Genomic DNA, 17,196 nt, shown 5'->3' on the forward strand with positions numbered 1-17,196 from the left:
CTGCCTGGCTCCTTACGGCCATCCTGACATGAAGCACCGACTCGTGTTTTGTTCTTGCTGCACTGGCTGGCGTCGCTCCAGAGAGATCTGCCTTCACAGCCAGCAGCGCTCTCACAGAGACTCTCTGACCAAGGTCGCAGGAGGAGTCTGTCGGGTGTTATTTACCTGCACCAGTGATGGAGCCTGTGAAACAGACACCCACTGGAAATCATTTGCTGCCGAAGGGGTCGCAAGCCAAAAAGAGATGGATTACCGAGTGCAGTAGAGTTCTGCAGCTCAAGGATGAAAATGTATGATTATTACTCTATGGAAATGCAATCAAAGTTCATATATGTCTTACCTACCAGTTTGTAACAGTCATTATCGGGAGCTGACAGGGAAAAGAACGGAATCGAGCATTTCTAACTGCACTCGGTAATCGACTCGTCAGGGCTTCCCCACAGCGACCAAGCTCCTGCAGGAGAGTGGTGAGCTGTGTTCTCTTTTCAGTAGAAATCCAGCAAAGCTAGCAGATGTTTGATGCCTCGCACTATGTGCTGGGACCCTATTTGTACTGTTGATGAAGTTTGGTGCTGTTCTGAACATTATTTGTGGCTTTTTGACAGCGGTTTGTCACTGGAGGCATATAGAGCAGTGTATTCCTATCGTGCGGTCTTTTCTGAGGTTGCTAAAACTACATAATCTAGTGGTCGGTAAACTTGATCTCTTGAGGGTCTTACTAGGTGTCACGGTGTGTTAGACCATGGATTAAACGTATTCTGGAATATGCCTTTATTATATCATCATATTTCAACCTAGGGAACAACAGCATAATGAAAATCAGGGCAGAGTGAGATCAGTTCGCTTAATGTCACACCGGGACGGCAGGACGCGTTGGCAGCCACCCCAAGGCGTCTTTGTTTTTGATGAGTTGGGGGCCCAGAGTGTCAAGTTAGAAAATGGCCGACCAATTATCGCTGATGAGACTGCGATTACACTGCGAACCACTCCAGAAAGTAGAGTTTGTAGAGCAGCTGACACTACATGTCTGGCACCAAAGTGAGATTCTGGGATGTAATGATCCTTCCTTCTTCGTTTACTTTCTCACAAGAATGTCTCATTTGCACATTTGATCTGATTACCTACTTACCTTCACACCTGGCGTCCTTCTGTTTGCAGACTCTGGGTGTCTGATTGTCTTCATAATAATGAACTAATGGATGACATTAGCCAAGAATTACACACAAGTTGTCTGTTGCCCTCTTGTCGGATCACTGGATGATACAAGAATCTGCAGAACGTTCAACAGCTGTGCACAGCTGAGCCGAGGTCACATTAAGGTTTTGGTGCGACTGTGTTCACGCTGTGTCGTAATCTTCTCCGTTAACAGATCTGTGTTTGTATTCAGTTCCCTCTACGGCTTTCATGGACAGCGCAAGGAAATAACATTTAAAAAAAAGAAAAGAAAAAGAAAGGCTGCATTCCCTCCCCTGGTTCTTTGTTTGCGCCCTGAGAATGAATTTCCTCATTTGATTTCAATTAGCGCAGACAATTAGCATTCAAATGGAAAAGTAAAACTGCTCTGTGTCTCTCAAACACACTTGAGTCTACTCACCAGTGGTTTAGACTCTAACAAGCACTATAGAGCAAACAATTAAAAAAAAAAAGAATGGATGTGTAGTGGAAGACTTGGAGCAGCGGAAATGAGATCTGTGTAATAATGAGAGAGCAGGAAGTTGATGCATCCTTTTTGAGTTACAGCTGGTATATAACGTGCTTAAACAGCTAAAAGAGGCAGAAGTGCCTTAATGGATGAGGCATATTGAACATCACAGGCAGCAAAATGTTTGCTGCAGTGATAAAGCACAAACACCTGTCACACACTGTACAGCTGGAGCATCCGATTGAATATTAGGGTTGAGGAGGCTTGACAGTTCACAGACCAAAGATGATAACGGGGTTGAACACAGATTCGAACCATCATCTCACATGTACAAAAACAGGCCGTCTCCGTCTGAAGCGTCCACTTAGAGAGCAAATACACAGGATGTTCCTGCAGGAGCGTGTTGCGTTTATTACCCGATTAAACGTATATATATATATAAAAAAAAAGACAGTACAGAGTGCAACGCTTTTTTCCTGTGAAGTTTCCTAGAAACTTTCAGTGTGATTACAAACCTTTCACAGCCAATCAGCAGCAGGTGCTCCATTATTTCACAAAAACAGGTGCAATTATAAATCTCGCCAGAAGAGGAACCTCGCGTACGATGAGAGAAGCAGTTTGACGGTTTGAGATCGTTCGCATTTGCAATTGTTGAGGATAAAAAAAAAAAAGAAAAGAAAATTATTTTGTATTGCAAGAACTGACAATGAGTTCCGAGAGAACGGTTAATTTAGAAAACAATAAAAATAATAATAATCTACGATGTTCCCCTGAATGTTACAAGCCTACTAGATGAACCAACCTATCGATGCTGACTTCATATCCTCTTCTTTTGAATCGCTCTTCTCATCTCTAGGGACGAGATCTGGAGCATCCTGTTATTAATAAAGCTTTTTAATAAGGTGCAGCAACTTTATACACCTTATTAATAGCTTAAATATAACCGTGTGCTCCAGATCTCATCTCGTTTGTACTCCAAGTTCTCTAATAATCTGCAAAGTTGTTTGACCAGATATCAAAAACAGTCCCAATCTAACATTTTGTCGTCTTCTTACCCTAAAAAAAAAAAAAAAAAAAAAAAAAAAGTTTTAGCTTCATGAGGCTCACTTTCAGCTCTGGAGTCAGTTTTACAGAACAGTTCTGTGGTTCATCTGGGATTTAAGAAAACAGCGACAGTACAAGAAGAGTCTTTGAGGGCTGAAGATGAGAAGAAGTTCCCCCTCTTCTCCCCGTGTGTGTCCTCTGCTGTAAGTTTTTTTTTTTTCCTGGACGGGTTTTGTGTGCTGAAAAAAAAAAAACATTCCTGAGGCTATTTCTCTCCCTTTATCTCAACTGAGGAGTCTGATCTCTCCCTCTTTACTAACCCCGTCTCCTCCTCGACGCTCACATCGTCTGTTAGTGCTGCCGCTTCTCTTTTCCTCTCCTCCTCCTCCTCCTCCTCCTCCTCCTTCACCTTTCGCTTTGCGGCAACTCCTCGTGGTGGTTTGACGGCGGCGGTGGTGGAGTCAGCTGTGGAGCTATCGCAGACGGTCGGACCTTCCCACTTTGGTATTTCCAATTCCAGCAACTCCATTAGCTGTTTCATGACCTCGTCCACGTAGCCATGGATACGCAGGTGCGCATGTTTGTCCTGTTAGAGAAAATTACAGCCGTGAATTAAACTGAACATCTTGGTCAGAACACACAAGCAGCGTAATATAAACAACCTCTAATTGGCATTGGGGGGATTTTTATAAACAAGTGTGTCAGGTGTGCGGTGTGTTAATGGAAACTCACGTGTTTCGTGGGCTGCAGGTTGACGATGGCCACTTTCCCTCCCTTGCGCTTGGTGAGGAGCGGAAGGTCTCCGCTGGGTTTGATCTGCATGGAGGTGCCGAGCGTCAGTGCCAGGTCTGCTCGCCTGGGCGCAAACAGAATAGAGACGTGTCATGGATAAAGTATTTAATATATAATTCATAGATGTCTGACTGCTGGTGATGACGGCTTTTAATCTGTTATTAAGGAGGATTTATAATTGTTGAAGGCTGAGATTTCTTAAGGGTTTGATGCAGCTCCGCTTTCACATTTATACACATAAATATACACATATATATTGATATTCTTTAACAAAGGGGATTTTTTTTTCTTCCAGATGGTGAGATGAAGAAGCAGCCTGCTGCTTTTTCAAAACATTGGAGATTTTCTTGTTTTCTTCAGAGAAACTGTCCCTCAGCTGGAGTGTTTATACACGAGAAGCACAAACTGTTATCTGCTGCTTTTCAGTAAAACACATCAAGCAGAGCCATCTCCACTTCAAACAATCTGCTCCCTGCATCCCCTCATAATGAATGAACAAGGGTAAACACAGTGATTCCACACCAGCAGTCTCGCATTCATGAGAAACGGCGACACAGGAGTGATTTGGATGCAACTCCAGTTCTGCTCGCCGTGCGATGAAGCCAATGAAAGAATGAAAAAAGGAAGAATCCATGCATGACCATGCCTGGTTACAGGTGATGCAACCCTGTAGTGCCACCACGGGTGAAATCCAGACTGTAGTATAAATCCAAACCTCCACTGTGACGTCGACCTGCCTCCAACAAATAACCCAATTCAGTGGTCACAGCTGTACGTCTCCGCTTTGTGATTGAAATTACGGTTATGAATCTTTTATGGGTCACTTACATCCAATTCATGTTGCCGTTATATCGACACACAATAGAAGCTTTTTGTGGCTAAAACATTGATTAGAAACATTTGTAGCACAAGAGGAAAATGGAAAATATTACAGCAGACTGTGATGCACAAGACACGTGCTGAATGCAAAATGTTTGCCCGTCTCACCTGCTGGCTTCATCTGCTTTGTTCAGGTCTCTGTCAGGAAGAGCATCCTCCCAGTCCAGTATAGTGCTTATCAGCTTTCCTCTTTTTAAAAAGGAAAGAATACACAGTCAGACCAATGAATGGATCAGGGTACATTGTCTCAAAACACTGTGAAAGCGTGCGTTCACCTGCATGCTCGGAGTCCTCGGGATCGTACCACATCGCAGCGCCGTCCTGTCGGCTTCAGCCCCATCACACCGATCACTTTTTCTCTCACGTACTGTCTGGAACATCAAGACCTCTACAGATTACTTCTCCACTCAACCAGATCATTTTTAGTTGAGTTATAATTAAAAGGGAAATATTGCTCAGTCTTTGTTTTTCTTTAAATTTTTAAACGTCCCATCAGTGTTGCTGGTGATCGGCTGAAACTAGACTGTGTTTGTGCATTTTACTACAGACTGAATCATCAGTTAAAAGGTACAAAGAAAACAGATCCATTCCAGCCTTGACCCGACTTCAGTTTTGAAGCTGTAAGTTTTTCATGTTGTCACCGATTGGAAAAACTCAACTTTCTCGGTCAGCACAGAAGGATCTATTGTTTGAATCGACTGGATTTACCTTCAACACTGATTGGACTTCAACATAAACACGATTAAGACAATAACAAGCTCCATTTACACAAAAACATAATAATATAGACTCTGAGGACACTTTATTAGATAAACCAGAAAACACACCTGATTTCTTTAAATCATTATGTTTTTGAAGATATCAGTGATTCATGTACCTGCTGCAAAGTTGTTAAATACACGTTTGCCTCTGTTCTACTTCTCCCCAAAGGTAATCTACTTGGATGAGATCTTCAGTCTGCGCGGGTCTCTTCAGTAAAATGGAGTCACTGTCATTATCTGAGATGATGACCGCTCTGAGAAAGGGCCTTTTGTTCTGCCGTGGACAAATATACAGAACCCATTGGTATAAAAAGGTGCCCCTTGTGCCGGAACACAAGAGGCACCTTGTGTTTGCTTTTACCTTTGCCGCAAAGCAACCGTGTTTCATTCTGCTTTTTAACTGAATTTCTGACTCGCGCATTTACGTGACTTTCTAGCCTTCCTCCTTTTTGTAATAATCCAAAAAGGAGTGGAAGCCAGCGTGAGTTCTGCTGCTGCAGGGTGGAGAGAGAGGCTTTCAGAGACGGCCTCCTGCACGTTCCAGCTATTACTCTTGTGTCCTTTTGGCCTTCCTTTGAACTGTAAGAGGTCTGTCAGTAGTTTCAATCATTTTTCACTCTCTGAAGAACCTGCAGGAGGAAGCCAGCTCTCGAAATACTACAGAGATATCTAACACTGTGTACACTAATGTTAGGTGAGACTGGAGACTCACAGATACGGTTTATTTCAGGGACGATACTGATGGATGATGTACAGTTGCTGAAATTAAAATCCTCGTCCAAATAAAAATGTGGAATAACCAGCAATAGCATGTAAACAACTACAATTCAATAATGTAATAAACATACTTACATTTTCTGTGAAATATTCATGCAAATGTAGCACATTTTACCCCTCATCATTAATCTGAGAACTTTAGCTAATTGTTATTTTGCAGATTCAGATTATTCTGTTTTTTTATTTTGTATTATTTGCCATATTACATTAAGTTGCAGCAGCATGATTTGCTGTATGTGGTACAGAACAAGTGTACCTAACAAAACGGCCTCAAAGTGAAAGTCAGTGTCAGCTTGTCAGGATGGAAATGATCAAAGTTACAAGATGAATATGTGGGTGATCAATCGGTATTTGTATGCGTGCGTGTGTGCATGTGTGCGTGTGTGTCACAAACCTGCCACACTTCTCACACTCCTCCACAAACATGTTCCCATGAAGCTCTGATAACAAATCCCTAATAGAGCGAGAGGGAGAGAAGAGTTCACACAGGCAGAAAGATCACACGGATGATATTCACTCAGATCATTGTCCTTGAAGTTAATGTCGAGACTCTTCTACAAAACTTTTTTTCTCGGTCGGATCTTTGCGACTCGCGCTCTGATAAATATTCTGAGGCCATTTTCACATCTGCGCCTCACTGGGCATATGTGCAGATAATACCAACCAGTTTACTAAACCAGTTTGTCTGCTCGCTCTGTGATTTCCTCAGAGAACTACCACTTCGCTGCCTACGCTCGTCCAAAGATTATTTTTTTATTTTTTTATTTTTTTTAAAGTGGAGGGAGAGCGAAGAAATGGCTCACGGGGAAAACAAGCCTTCCAATATGCGTAAAGGCTGGACGTACGCAGTGAATGAAAAATTGGATTCTTGGCCCTGGGTTAGTCAGACTGAACGTTTTCCATTACACTGAACGTTATTCAAACGTATTTGAGCGCATCATTTCTGACACTGCTGAATATGTTAGAACAGATCACGACTCAACAAGTTGGGAATTGGTGTGAAATGGTGCCACACAGCCCACAATTCTGTATGTTTGGAAAATACAAGAAACTGATGAAATACAAAAACAGTATCAGTCTGTTGTTTCATCCTGAATAAGGAAATCCCTGCATTTTTCCCCGCCAAGTTCCCTTTTCCTCTGAGTAAGTGTCTCACGTCCACTTCTCACTTGCCATTCCTTCGTCTCTCCGCTCGCTTCGCTCCGAGCACAGAGATGTCCCCAAAATGTTCTCAGCATTAGCACATGGAGAACATTTTCATCTACACTTGAATCATTTTTTGAAATGGGAGGAAGGCTGCTGCACTGTGAATAATTTTATATTAACTATGTTTTAGCTGAGTACATGCAGTGTGGAAGGTGGACACTCAAAGAGACAAACCCACAGAGAATAATCTCCTGATTCCATTCTGTGGAGCTTTTTTAGCATCTTTCAGTTCATTGTTTTGGTTTGAGGACAACTTTAATATTTAGGTTTACCCTCAAGGCTTTCGTCGATTTTGTTTATAATGTATTTCTTCATGTCTACCGATAACTATGATGTGAGTTAGCAACTGAGTGTATAAAGAGTTTGATGTGTGTGCATCGATATTGTTCATCTGCAGAAGCCAGGGCAGAAGTTACCTGGGGAAACCTGATCGGACATGCAGACCGTCCACGTTCTGGCTGATGAGATACTTGAGGTACCCGGCTCTCTGCAGTCCCAGGAGGGCCATGTGAGTCAAGCTGGGCCGGGCATTTTCAAATGTCGTGTCAAAATGAGGTGACTCGCCCTTTTCCTCTAACGTCCAAACACCCTTTGGACCCCTGAAAAAGAACGCAGCGATGAACAGGCTGATAGCAGCTGTAATCAGGACAGGCAGGTTGTGATGCAGAGGGTGGACTGGAAGCATGTACGTGTCAAACTGGTGAGTGGATTTTGTTCACGGCTGAGTATAAACAATCTGATGGGAAGATTTCTGCAAAGTTTGTGAAACAATCTGACAACTTGCTGCCAAAAATCCACTGAAAATAAGGAACAATCTCAACAACAAAAATCTACAAAGAAAAGTTGGTAAGTTGTATTAAAACACAAATATATACAGATAAATCCACATTCTTGTCAGACAGAAATGTTTTCAAACTAAATATCTGTTGCTCAATCTGATATTTTTCTGTTCATACTTCTTTGATTAACCAGTCAGTTTTTGGGTGTCTAAATGAGGGACGAGCGCAGTCAGCACTGGTGCGATCCATCATCCTCACAGTTGCCAAGTTGCTTCGAGGACACGCCACTTATCTTTGTGCATCGGACGAGGAAATGTATTCTGTGAATCCTCAAACGCCGGCACAACCTTCTCATCTGTCTGTCTGAACTTGAACTGTCCCATCTCTCACCATCAATGTGATGCATTGCCTGCTCCGCCAAGACCAGTTCAAAGACACAGCAGCATTAACAGAGAGGCTCGGCGTACTTGACATCGATAAAATCAATCTGAGGGCCTTGACTTTCTTTCTCTCAGCTGGAGCATGTGAGTGTGTTTGTGGGGTAGTAGTGCGGTTATACGTATATATGTGTTACTGGGCTTGATGGGTAGATAGAAACCTTGGCTTTATTGATATTGCCGTTCAAGGTCGACCCTCACCTGACTGACAGGCAGAGCAATCAAATATTCATTGGTCGGGTTTCCAATGATTGAACCTCTAGACATGTTTGTATGAATTCACAGCGGAATGAATTCAATTAAGGTCTTCCTCAAATATCAGAGTAAATTATCTGTTTGTACAGTATCAAAAGGAAATTCTCACACTGACTGAAGAAAACAAAATGATCCACAATCAGATTGTGTTACTGCTTTAAAAGAGCTGCTGGATTTGACTACGACTAACACAATGAATGAATGAATGAATGAATGAATGAATCCTTTATTTATTCAGGGAAGGTAAACTGGGAGCAAACTCTCTTTTTCAATGACACACTGAGTACAAAATACATGAAAACACACACACACAATATGATCGTAAATTACAATTACAAACAGACTACAGAACATTGATCAACAGGCACTTGAAACTATCGAAAAGATGATTTATCTCAAGAGCAGCTGTAAGTCATTCCAATTCTGAGGGGCATAGACCTGAAAAGCAGTTAAATTACACCCTCATCTGCTCATACAGTGGTACTACAAGAGAAATCAGGGGGCTGCGCAAAGAAATCCACGTTACCACAAATAGAAAATAAAAGTTATTGAAGCTAAATGATCATGTCCGGTCTAGATTTACAGCAGGTTGTAGGTTTCTCAATAATATACAATACTGTGGATTCACAGGTCGAGCTAGAACGTGAAATATTCGCTGACAATCACAAAAATAAATGTCATTTTAAATGTTTTACTTATACTATTTTTTTCTTTTTAGTTGTTTGTTGAAGAGTTGAAGAGTTTGGTGCGGATGATTTATATCCTTTGACAAAAGATATTCAATACTTTTAAATATTTTTTTTGTGTCAGCAGTACTTGATTCTTCATTGTTATTTTTGCAGCATTAAATTAAATTTCAGTATTGAATTTTGTTTAGTTGATCGGTAATAATGTATTGTTATTGATACAGAATGTTTAAACAACTCATGAGGTCATTGTCTCCTTGGCTGAGAGAGGAAAACAGCAAGTGTTTGTCAGAACGGTTGATCTGAGGAAAGAGCTGTACTTGTTTGTGCCTCACCTGAAGTCTGGGATGCCTGACGAGGTGCTGATTCCTGCTCCTGAGTGGACAACCAAGTACTCAGATTCTTTTATCAGCTGAGCGAGGGTCTCCACCTTCGCCTTCAGGTCCTCAGGATTATCAAACGTCTACCATGGAACAGAAAACATCAGGTTCAAGACAGATGCACTGACACAATCAAATGTCATAATATTTTTTAAGTGGTGCCTACATATCAAAAATACTGGGGGAGATAAACTTGAGAAGGAATGTTTTCATCTAGTATTTATCTACATGGGGTGAGGAACATAGTCTCAGAGAATAAAAGTAATGTGTGATGACAGCCATGCAGGAAGAGCGATCCTCCCACACAGCTCCAACAACCGAAGACAAAAAAAGACCAAAAATGTATATCGTATGTACAGCTTGTGTCTTAAAAATATGGTAACAATGTTATGACAAACATTTGAATATAGCATCTTATATTGCAGTTTCAATGTTGTGTCATTAGAATTCAATCTAATCAATATTCTCAGCACAAATGGGACACAAGCTATTACAACTTGTAATAGCGGAGAGAGTGACTTTGTGTTTACCAAATCACAACAGAAGTGGAAAGTAAAGTACCTTTAGTACATTTACAGTGCACAGTTTGGATGCAGTGGTACCTCTGCATAATATGCTGTACCTTTATGAGTCATATTGTTTGTTATTGTTATTTTCAGCTCTAGTTTGTGCTTCTCATGTTAAGTCTTACCTGTGCAGGTTATAATTACAACACAAACAGGGACACTGGCTACTTTCAGACAATACAACACATACATTACAATGCTTGCTATTGAAATTAACCCACTGTCTACAAAGCAGTTACACACGACGCCACCTGAACCAGCTACGACACTTTAAACCTCCTTACACAACAACTCTGAATGGAGCCCATAACGCCATCAGTTACTTCAGTTCAGTGGTATCTGTTGCTTGCTAACAATCTGCATTTCTTAAAAAAGTTTCATTTGTGATTTTGCTTTCATACATTCAGGCATTTCTAATCTTTTTCTCTCATCCTAACGACCGAACGTGATCCAAACATCCTCGGTTCACCTGCTAACAGTTGCTTCGAAGCTAACAAGTTAGCGCACAGCAGCTAAGCTAGCTCATATTTTACCTCTGGAAGTCCGCAGACGCCTTTATCTGCGTACGGAGAGAGTCCGGCTGCATAATTCACAGACATGACAGTTGTTGTCTTCGTGTTTTTTTTTTGTTTTTTTTTTTGTATCGTTTTGATTCAGAAAGCTGCTTCTGTATTGTAAGACTCCAGTAGAGCTCCCAGGCGGGTTTTTAACTGTGTTGTTAAACTGACGTCATCTTTGAGCGACGGAGTATGCTGCATTCAAAACAGGTGGAACATGAAAGGGTACCAAATCTGCTCAATAGTCTTTGTTGGATGAATAAAAGTCGACTTTTAACATAGTTGTAGATCTACAGATGAGAGGCAAAGGGTCCCCAGCAAACTGTAAGGTACTGAAACACAAACATTTGTTTCTGATAAAACATCTCACATAAATGTTGTTTTTGCTGGATTTCACAGACCTTGTTAGGCAAAGTTCGACAGTGTGACTCAAACACACACATAAGAAATGTATTACAGTATCTCTGTGCAAGATCATATTTAGAGATTTTTATTTTTATTTTTTTTTAAATTTCTGATAGCCTTGGGGAAAGCCTGACAGAGCAATTGTGCCATCTAGTGACCAGCAGACCGTAGGTACCACTACTGGTCCTGTACATTGAGGGAGCTTACAATCAAGAACAATAAACCTCTTAGCTGGAGGCAAACACTCACACACACACACGTACTATAAGCTATATATAAACTGTATATTGGACGTACAAACCAGCGAAGAAGGGAGACCAAAACTCAAATAAAAACAACGCGAGTGAGCCAATAAATCTTTATTTTTCAGTTTTTAAATAGCCGAAAATAAAAAATAAAAGATGGGTGAATAGAACAATACGGTGACCATTCATACAGCTACATGTGCATATCAGTTATGGTTCCCGTTAAAGCTGTAAACCAACTCTAAAGACCACCTAAAAAGAGGAAAACTGTTCGTCTAAATTGTTTTGTTTTATGTATTTCATTATCCTGAGAAATTCAGTATGAAGTGCCAATTTGAGTAAATGAAAACAATCAATATTGCTGATGCAAAAGAAAAATACAGAGGATACCCATGCACTCTAAAGGTTATATCAAAACCCGTCCACTCTCCGCTGACACAGGAAATACAAAATTAAAATCCAAACACGACGGCCTTGTTCTCTCTCACCTCAACTTTGATAATCCTGACTGATACTGCAACAACACCTTTGACAGACACTGGTCCTACAGAAGCTTTTTTTTTTAATGTTTGCCAATTAAACCTAATAATCTCATCACATAAATCATTCTCAAGCAAAGATTGCAGGCATAATGTCTAACCAAAGAAAGAGACGGAAAAAAAAAACAAAAAAAAAAAAAACAAAGCTCACAAGAGAGCAATCAAACAGAAGAATACAACAAACAGTCATATAATGTTTTGGGCTTTCTTTTACACCTTTTTAGCTCTTTGGCTCCATCAGGCCTCTAAAAGAGCAAACCTGAGGAGAGATACAAATCTGATCTTTAATTAGTTCTGCCCACCTCCCGGAAAAACGTCCTACACGACTCTTAAATCTGAGCTACTTCAAATAACACAACCCCCACACTCAAAAAGACAGAAACACATCCAACGGTAATCAGAAGAAACACAGCAAAGATCAATTTCATGTTACCAAAAAAGTTCACATTTGACCTGCTGACTCAGCTTGCCAGCCAGTCGTCCAGATAAAAAGTTCTCTGGGATCTCTTTCGAAAAACCAGTCTTTCTTATCGGCGAGCTGGAAACAGATCATAATGTCGGTAAACAGTCCACCAGTAAAAGAGACAGAAAGCTTCCGATGATGTTCTGGCATGCACAAGAACTTGGAAAGCGTCGTCTCATGACATCTCGTCCGATTGAACGGAGACGGACTGTGAAACTTGAAAATGTCATTGATTCATCGTATTTTCAGTAGACTGTTCGACACAAACAGGCTTCTTGGAAGTCCTCAGTCTTCTGTCAGTCACTGGGACAGACTGTTGGTGAGCAACGCCCAGTTAGAATTAGGGGAAATAAGGATATGCGAGAGAAACGCTGAGCAAAGTTTGGAAGTGTTTGCACCAGTGCAAATGTTGCTATCGTTAACAGTGGTATTAACCCCACGATACCATTTACTGTACAATAACTCAGTAGGATGAAGTAATAGATTAAGTTATACTCTCAATGTAAGGTTTAAGGTGATAATGAAAACTGTTGAAGAAACTGGTGACTTTTGTGCTGGTGCAAATCTTTCCAGGTCTGACCCTTCCACAACGGTGCGTCGGTTTACGCCTGCGAAAAAAGAATTTCGGAGGCTCAGGAAAAAACTGCTCTTTTCATTGGTTTAGAAGTGGGAAGCTTCAAATCTTTCTTCGTTGTCGACCTAGAATTTCTGGCAACCCAGACAGAAAAAGGTGGAAGCGTATGTCAGCTAGATTGAGGGCGCTGTTGAGAAGCATGTCATGACTCCTCGTTGCCTGAGTCATCCTCATCGTAGCAGCAGTCGCCGTCCCCGTCTTCCACGTCGTCCTCGTCGTAATAGTAGTCATAGAAGAGGTCGGAGCCTTCGTCGGGGGCCGGGGCACGTGTGCGGACGCAGTATTCGGCCAGCGTGGTGGGCACCTTCACGCCGTCACGCTCGGCTTCCGCCTTGGTGGCCAACACTTGTTTCCTGAGGGAAGATATTACATGACTGAGTCAAGACTGAAACTTTGCATAGTGGTTCTACATATTTTGGTCCAAGTTTTGTGGGTTACCTGATGATCTCCACGTATTCTCGGTCCTTGCCCTTGCTGTCCCTCCATTTGCGGTACATGACAGAGGCGTCCACATTCGCAGGAGAGAAGGTGTTGGGTTCATTCAGCAGTGAGATCACGCTCAGCAAAATGGTCCTGGGAGAAAACACACATTCAATATTTACACAAAAATTAGTGCTTATATGCAGGTTTTTTTTTTTTTGTTCAATCCACAAAAAAAAACATGCAATTGACTTTCTCTTTTCCCAGAGCCAGTGGAGATTGCCTTTCTGTTTTTTTGAATGAACACAGATTCTTTTGCATTGCCTATTTACATGCCAATTATCGATTACCTGATGGTGCAAAATAACAATTCTTGTATCAGAATTTACTAACATCACAGACAACATTCAGTAGTGTTGCACACTGGGAGTTGAAAGTTCTATTGCAATAGACATTTTTTTCCACAGCAGAGATGTTGACGGAAAGCACAAATGTGACTAATAACATTAATTAGGCCTCCACAACCTGTGTGGAAAGCAGCCATCGTCTAAGTCATTAGTTTCTCCTGTGCTTGTGCTCCTGAATCAAAAAGACTGAAGTGAAAAAGGGTTTTTCTTTCTTACAAAACAAGGCTGAAAGAACTAAGAACAGAATTTTGACCCATGTGATTCATTTTAAAAGATACTACAAATTATAATTCCAACAAAACAAATCCTTGTTCATTTTGGTCATACAAAAATGCAAATATAGCCCATATTTCCATACATTAATAATGTAATTTAAAATTGTACTTCCTCTCACAACATTACCTATAAAAGGTTGACCTCATTTTGTTTGTGGCTGAGTATTAAGTGGGTTCAGTTAAGGTGGCGCTTTTTATTTTTAGCAGTGGTGGAGAATTTCTTGATGTGGAGGCCTTAATAAATTATGACTTAATAAATTATTTGGAAGAAATAGTTCTCTAACACAAATCTAAATTAAAAAAAAATCTTCTATTTAAAATGAAATATTTAACTTTTCACACTGAATGGTAATAATCACACATTGTGTTTGTCTACAACATATTAAAAGGAGGTGCCTGATGATAGTAGTGGCCAAAAACCAGATCACATTACAAATTTGGTGTCGTTTACGCAGATGTTAATTCAATGATAGCTTCCGCTGAGGAGAATCCACTGAAGGGAAAATGTTTGTGAGACCATAAGGAAGGGAGGCACCCAGAAAAGAGAGACATATCAGGAGAGATAATGAGGGAGAGCACTCACCGGACATTCTGGGTGGGATTCCATCTCTCTGAAGGCAGCTCTCCACTCTGCGGGTCGTCCACCGGAGGGTGCAATATAGAAATACACACATCTCCATTCTGAAAACAGAAGAAATTCACTCAGTTTACCATGTAAAGCTTCATAAAACCACTGAAAAATGTATCATCAAATCAAATACTGTGATAAATGAATGAAAATGTGTTATTTTGTATTACAGTTTATAATGTGTGTATTGTAAAACAGTTTGTGCATTTTTTCTTGTAGTATTAGTGGTTGAGTTTGTGTTCAAATTGTCTTTTGTGGATTTGTTGTTGAGTTTCACCCATTTTAAAGACCCATCTATGGACGGGCTTGCAAATTAGCTTCCACCACCTATACTGTGGTATGTGGTGTCAGTTTATCCTGCATACTTGTCCCTATACAAACAAACTCTAAAATAGAATATATCTAATAATATATAACGGTACATTTCATGTTATAAAAGAGATGCAGCGTGTGATACTTTACCTCATAGATGTTGGGGTGCCACATCTTGGTGAGGAACCGGAAGGCTGGTGGGGAGTATGGGTAGTCTATAGGGAACTTGATCCTCGCCTGGGGCACAAAAACAGGTCTTTACACGCAGCTGTTCACTGTGTTGACTACATTCTACTGAATGGCATACAATGTTTTTACAAAAAAAGCTAGATTATTACTGATTTCATATGGTGCAGTGGAGCAGTATAAAATATGTTTCTCAAGTTAAATGACTGTTTTTATCTGCTCAAAACAATTAGTAGTTTTAAAAAGGTGCATTATGTAGTTTTGGAGAAAGACATTTTAATCAGAAGAAAAAGCTCTTCACTGACTGAATTTTAAATTGTTTTATCTTATAATATGTGGCAGACCCTGCCACCTTTTCTAGATACAAACAGTGTTCCTTGGACCTCATTTTCCTCTGAGATATTCAGCTATAGACAAAAAAAAAAAAAACCTATATGTGTATTATTACCAAATTAATATTGTAAATATCAAAATTACAAGTTTCTCCAAAACTACATAGTGCCACTTTAAAGTGGGCATGTAACCTTCACAGGTATGAGCTGTATGGTGTATTGTTTTAATGCCATTTCTTTTGTTGTGTGCGTATGTGCTGATGTTTTAATGAACTGTCGGTTTAAACTGCATCCTGTTGTATTCTTACCTTAAAATACCCCCCTTCATAGTGAGTGTTTGGGGGTCCGAAGATGGCCACCTCCCAGTTGTACATGTCAGCCTCGTCCACCAGCGTTATTTTGAAGCCCTCGACAGGCTGCTCCTGGAGGCTCTTCATCTCCAACATGAGTGCCTTCTGTGAGCTGGCTACATGAGAGTGGTCGTGCTGCGCCATACTGGACCGGGTTAGCTTTTAAAAGATTACCTGGAGCCGGTAGGTGACTAACTAGCCGAACACCCAACTGACACCGAGAAAAAAAAAACAAAAAAAACAACTTGAGTGTTTTCGATGCTCGGAGACAATGAAACAGGCCAAACCAGCCAGGCTGCGCACAAACCAAACAAAGGTTGCGTTGATTTGTCAGCCAAATGTGAAGGATTACGAACCGATGTCAGTGCTCAGAACCTGGCGAACACACCGAACCATAGTGGCTGAGCAGCACCTCGGGCTTTAGTTGATCTACCTGGCAGGGCAGCCGCGGATATAACCCGTAATCTACTGGTAGCTGCTGGCTAAAGTAAGCTAGCTAACAAGCTCTACCTTCCCGACCAGCCGAAGCCGAGTTTACCGCGGCACGTAATACTTCCTACTTCCATACGAGAGTCAAATTATAAAAGAAAACCCGGCTAGTGATGTGAAATGCTAGCAAACGGAAACTCTAACGATAATAGTCACAAATGTGGAAGATATCGCCCTAACAGCAGCCTGGGTAAAGAAGAATGTTGTCAAAAGGAGTCCCCCCTCTCCCCTCAACACAGGCGATGGCGCCCGGTGTCGCCTGGGATTTGTAGTCCAGTGTTCTCCTGTAAACGTTATTTTTAACCGTCAAAACGAACACGACGCCACACAATAACGGACACAATTACGTGGCTGCACGTATAAACAACAATCAAGGACAGCGTGTTAAGTTGTGTCCGGTATTTTCTAAATATTTTCCCTGAAGGCGGAATTAATGGGACTACATTCGTCAGTTGTGTGACGTCACGAAAACACGAATGTTGTTTGTGTTTCTGAAGAGCAGCCGTGACCTATTTTCATTTTCAAACTATTTGAGCTCGCCAACACATATTTATGACGTTAATTCAATTGAGGTGGTGATCGGTCCCATTAGAACTACAGCTGAACGAAGGGAATTTATTTGTACTTTATTTTTTTCTCAAGATGTGCTCGTGACGTCTACAATGTGCGCCATTTTGTAGAAAGCCCTTCGACTTGCCTTTCTTCTGCCTGAACGATTAGTTAATTAAAACTCGACATGGTAACGCACTG

The 17,196-nt window shown here is 41.0% G+C and overlaps 2 protein-coding genes across 4 annotated transcripts; both read right to left on the minus strand.

Annotated features, from left to right (window-relative positions):
• Positions 1 to 2,029: 2,029 nt before the first annotated feature.
• Positions 2,030 to 10,955, minus strand: sirt6 (sirtuin 6). 2 transcript variants are annotated; one of them, XM_037085141.1, is made up of 9 exons: positions 10,738 to 10,955; positions 9,594 to 9,721; positions 7,518 to 7,700; positions 6,290 to 6,349; positions 4,633 to 4,728; positions 4,466 to 4,546; positions 3,419 to 3,542; positions 3,007 to 3,272; positions 2,030 to 2,925 (listed from the first exon to the last, which is right to left on the minus strand). In XM_037085141.1, the coding sequence occupies exons 1-9, from the start codon at positions 10,801 to 10,803 to the stop codon at positions 2,790 to 2,792; spliced, it is 1,140 nt and encodes a 379-aa protein (XP_036941036.1). In that variant the 5' UTR covers positions 10,804 to 10,955; the 3' UTR covers positions 2,030 to 2,789. The 2 variants fall into 2 exon arrangements, with proteins under 2 accessions (XP_036941036.1, XP_036941037.1); XM_037085142.1 differs by having other exon boundaries at positions 2,782 to 3,272; positions 10,738 to 10,953.
• A 552-nt stretch (positions 10,956 to 11,507) lies between these two features.
• LOC119011783 (ubiquitin-conjugating enzyme E2 R1-like) lies at positions 11,508 to 16,859 on the minus strand. 2 transcript variants are annotated; one of them, XM_037085144.1, is made up of 6 exons: positions 16,314 to 16,859; positions 15,916 to 16,168; positions 15,240 to 15,326; positions 14,733 to 14,830; positions 13,486 to 13,620; positions 11,508 to 13,400 (listed from the first exon to the last, which is right to left on the minus strand). In XM_037085144.1, exons 2-6 carry the CDS (start codon positions 16,099 to 16,101, stop codon positions 13,190 to 13,192), a joined length of 717 nt encoding a protein of 238 aa, XP_036941039.1. In that variant the 5' UTR covers positions 16,102 to 16,168; positions 16,314 to 16,859; the 3' UTR covers positions 11,508 to 13,189. The 2 variants fall into 2 exon arrangements, with proteins under 2 accessions (XP_036941039.1, XP_036941038.1); XM_037085143.1 differs by having other exon boundaries at positions 15,916 to 16,858.
• Positions 16,860 to 17,196: the final 337 nt, after the last annotated feature.

This window comes from Acanthopagrus latus, chromosome 21, assembly GCF_904848185.1.
Source record: "Acanthopagrus latus isolate v.2019 chromosome 21, fAcaLat1.1, whole genome shotgun sequence".
NCBI lineage: Eukaryota > Metazoa > Chordata > Actinopteri > Spariformes > Sparidae > Acanthopagrus > Acanthopagrus latus.

Excerpts from the sequence above, each read along its gene's own strand:
- sirt6 (XM_037085141.1), bottom strand. The coding sequence starts at position 10,803 with ATGTCTGTGAATTATGCAGCCGGACTCTCTCCGTACGCAGATAAAGGC. Across the intron at positions 4,729-6,289 it reads GAGTGTGAGAAGTGTGGCAG|ACAGTACGTGAGAGAAAAAG; the intron begins GTTTGTGACACA and ends TTGATGTTCCAG. Across the intron at positions 4,547-4,632 it reads CGAGGACTCCGAGCATGCAG|AGGAAAGCTGATAAGCACTA; the intron begins GTGAACGCACGC and ends CTTTTTAAAAAG.
- LOC119011783 (XM_037085144.1), bottom strand. The coding sequence starts at position 16,101 with ATGGCGCAGCACGACCACTCTCATGTAGCCAGCTCACAGAAGGCACTC. Across the intron at positions 14,831-15,239 it reads GGCACCCCAACATCTATGAG|AATGGAGATGTGTGTATTTC; the intron begins GTAAAGTATCAC and ends TTCTGTTTTCAG. Across the intron at positions 13,401-13,485 it reads GAATACGTGGAGATCATCAG|GAAACAAGTGTTGGCCACCA; the intron begins GTAACCCACAAA and ends ATCTTCCCTCAG.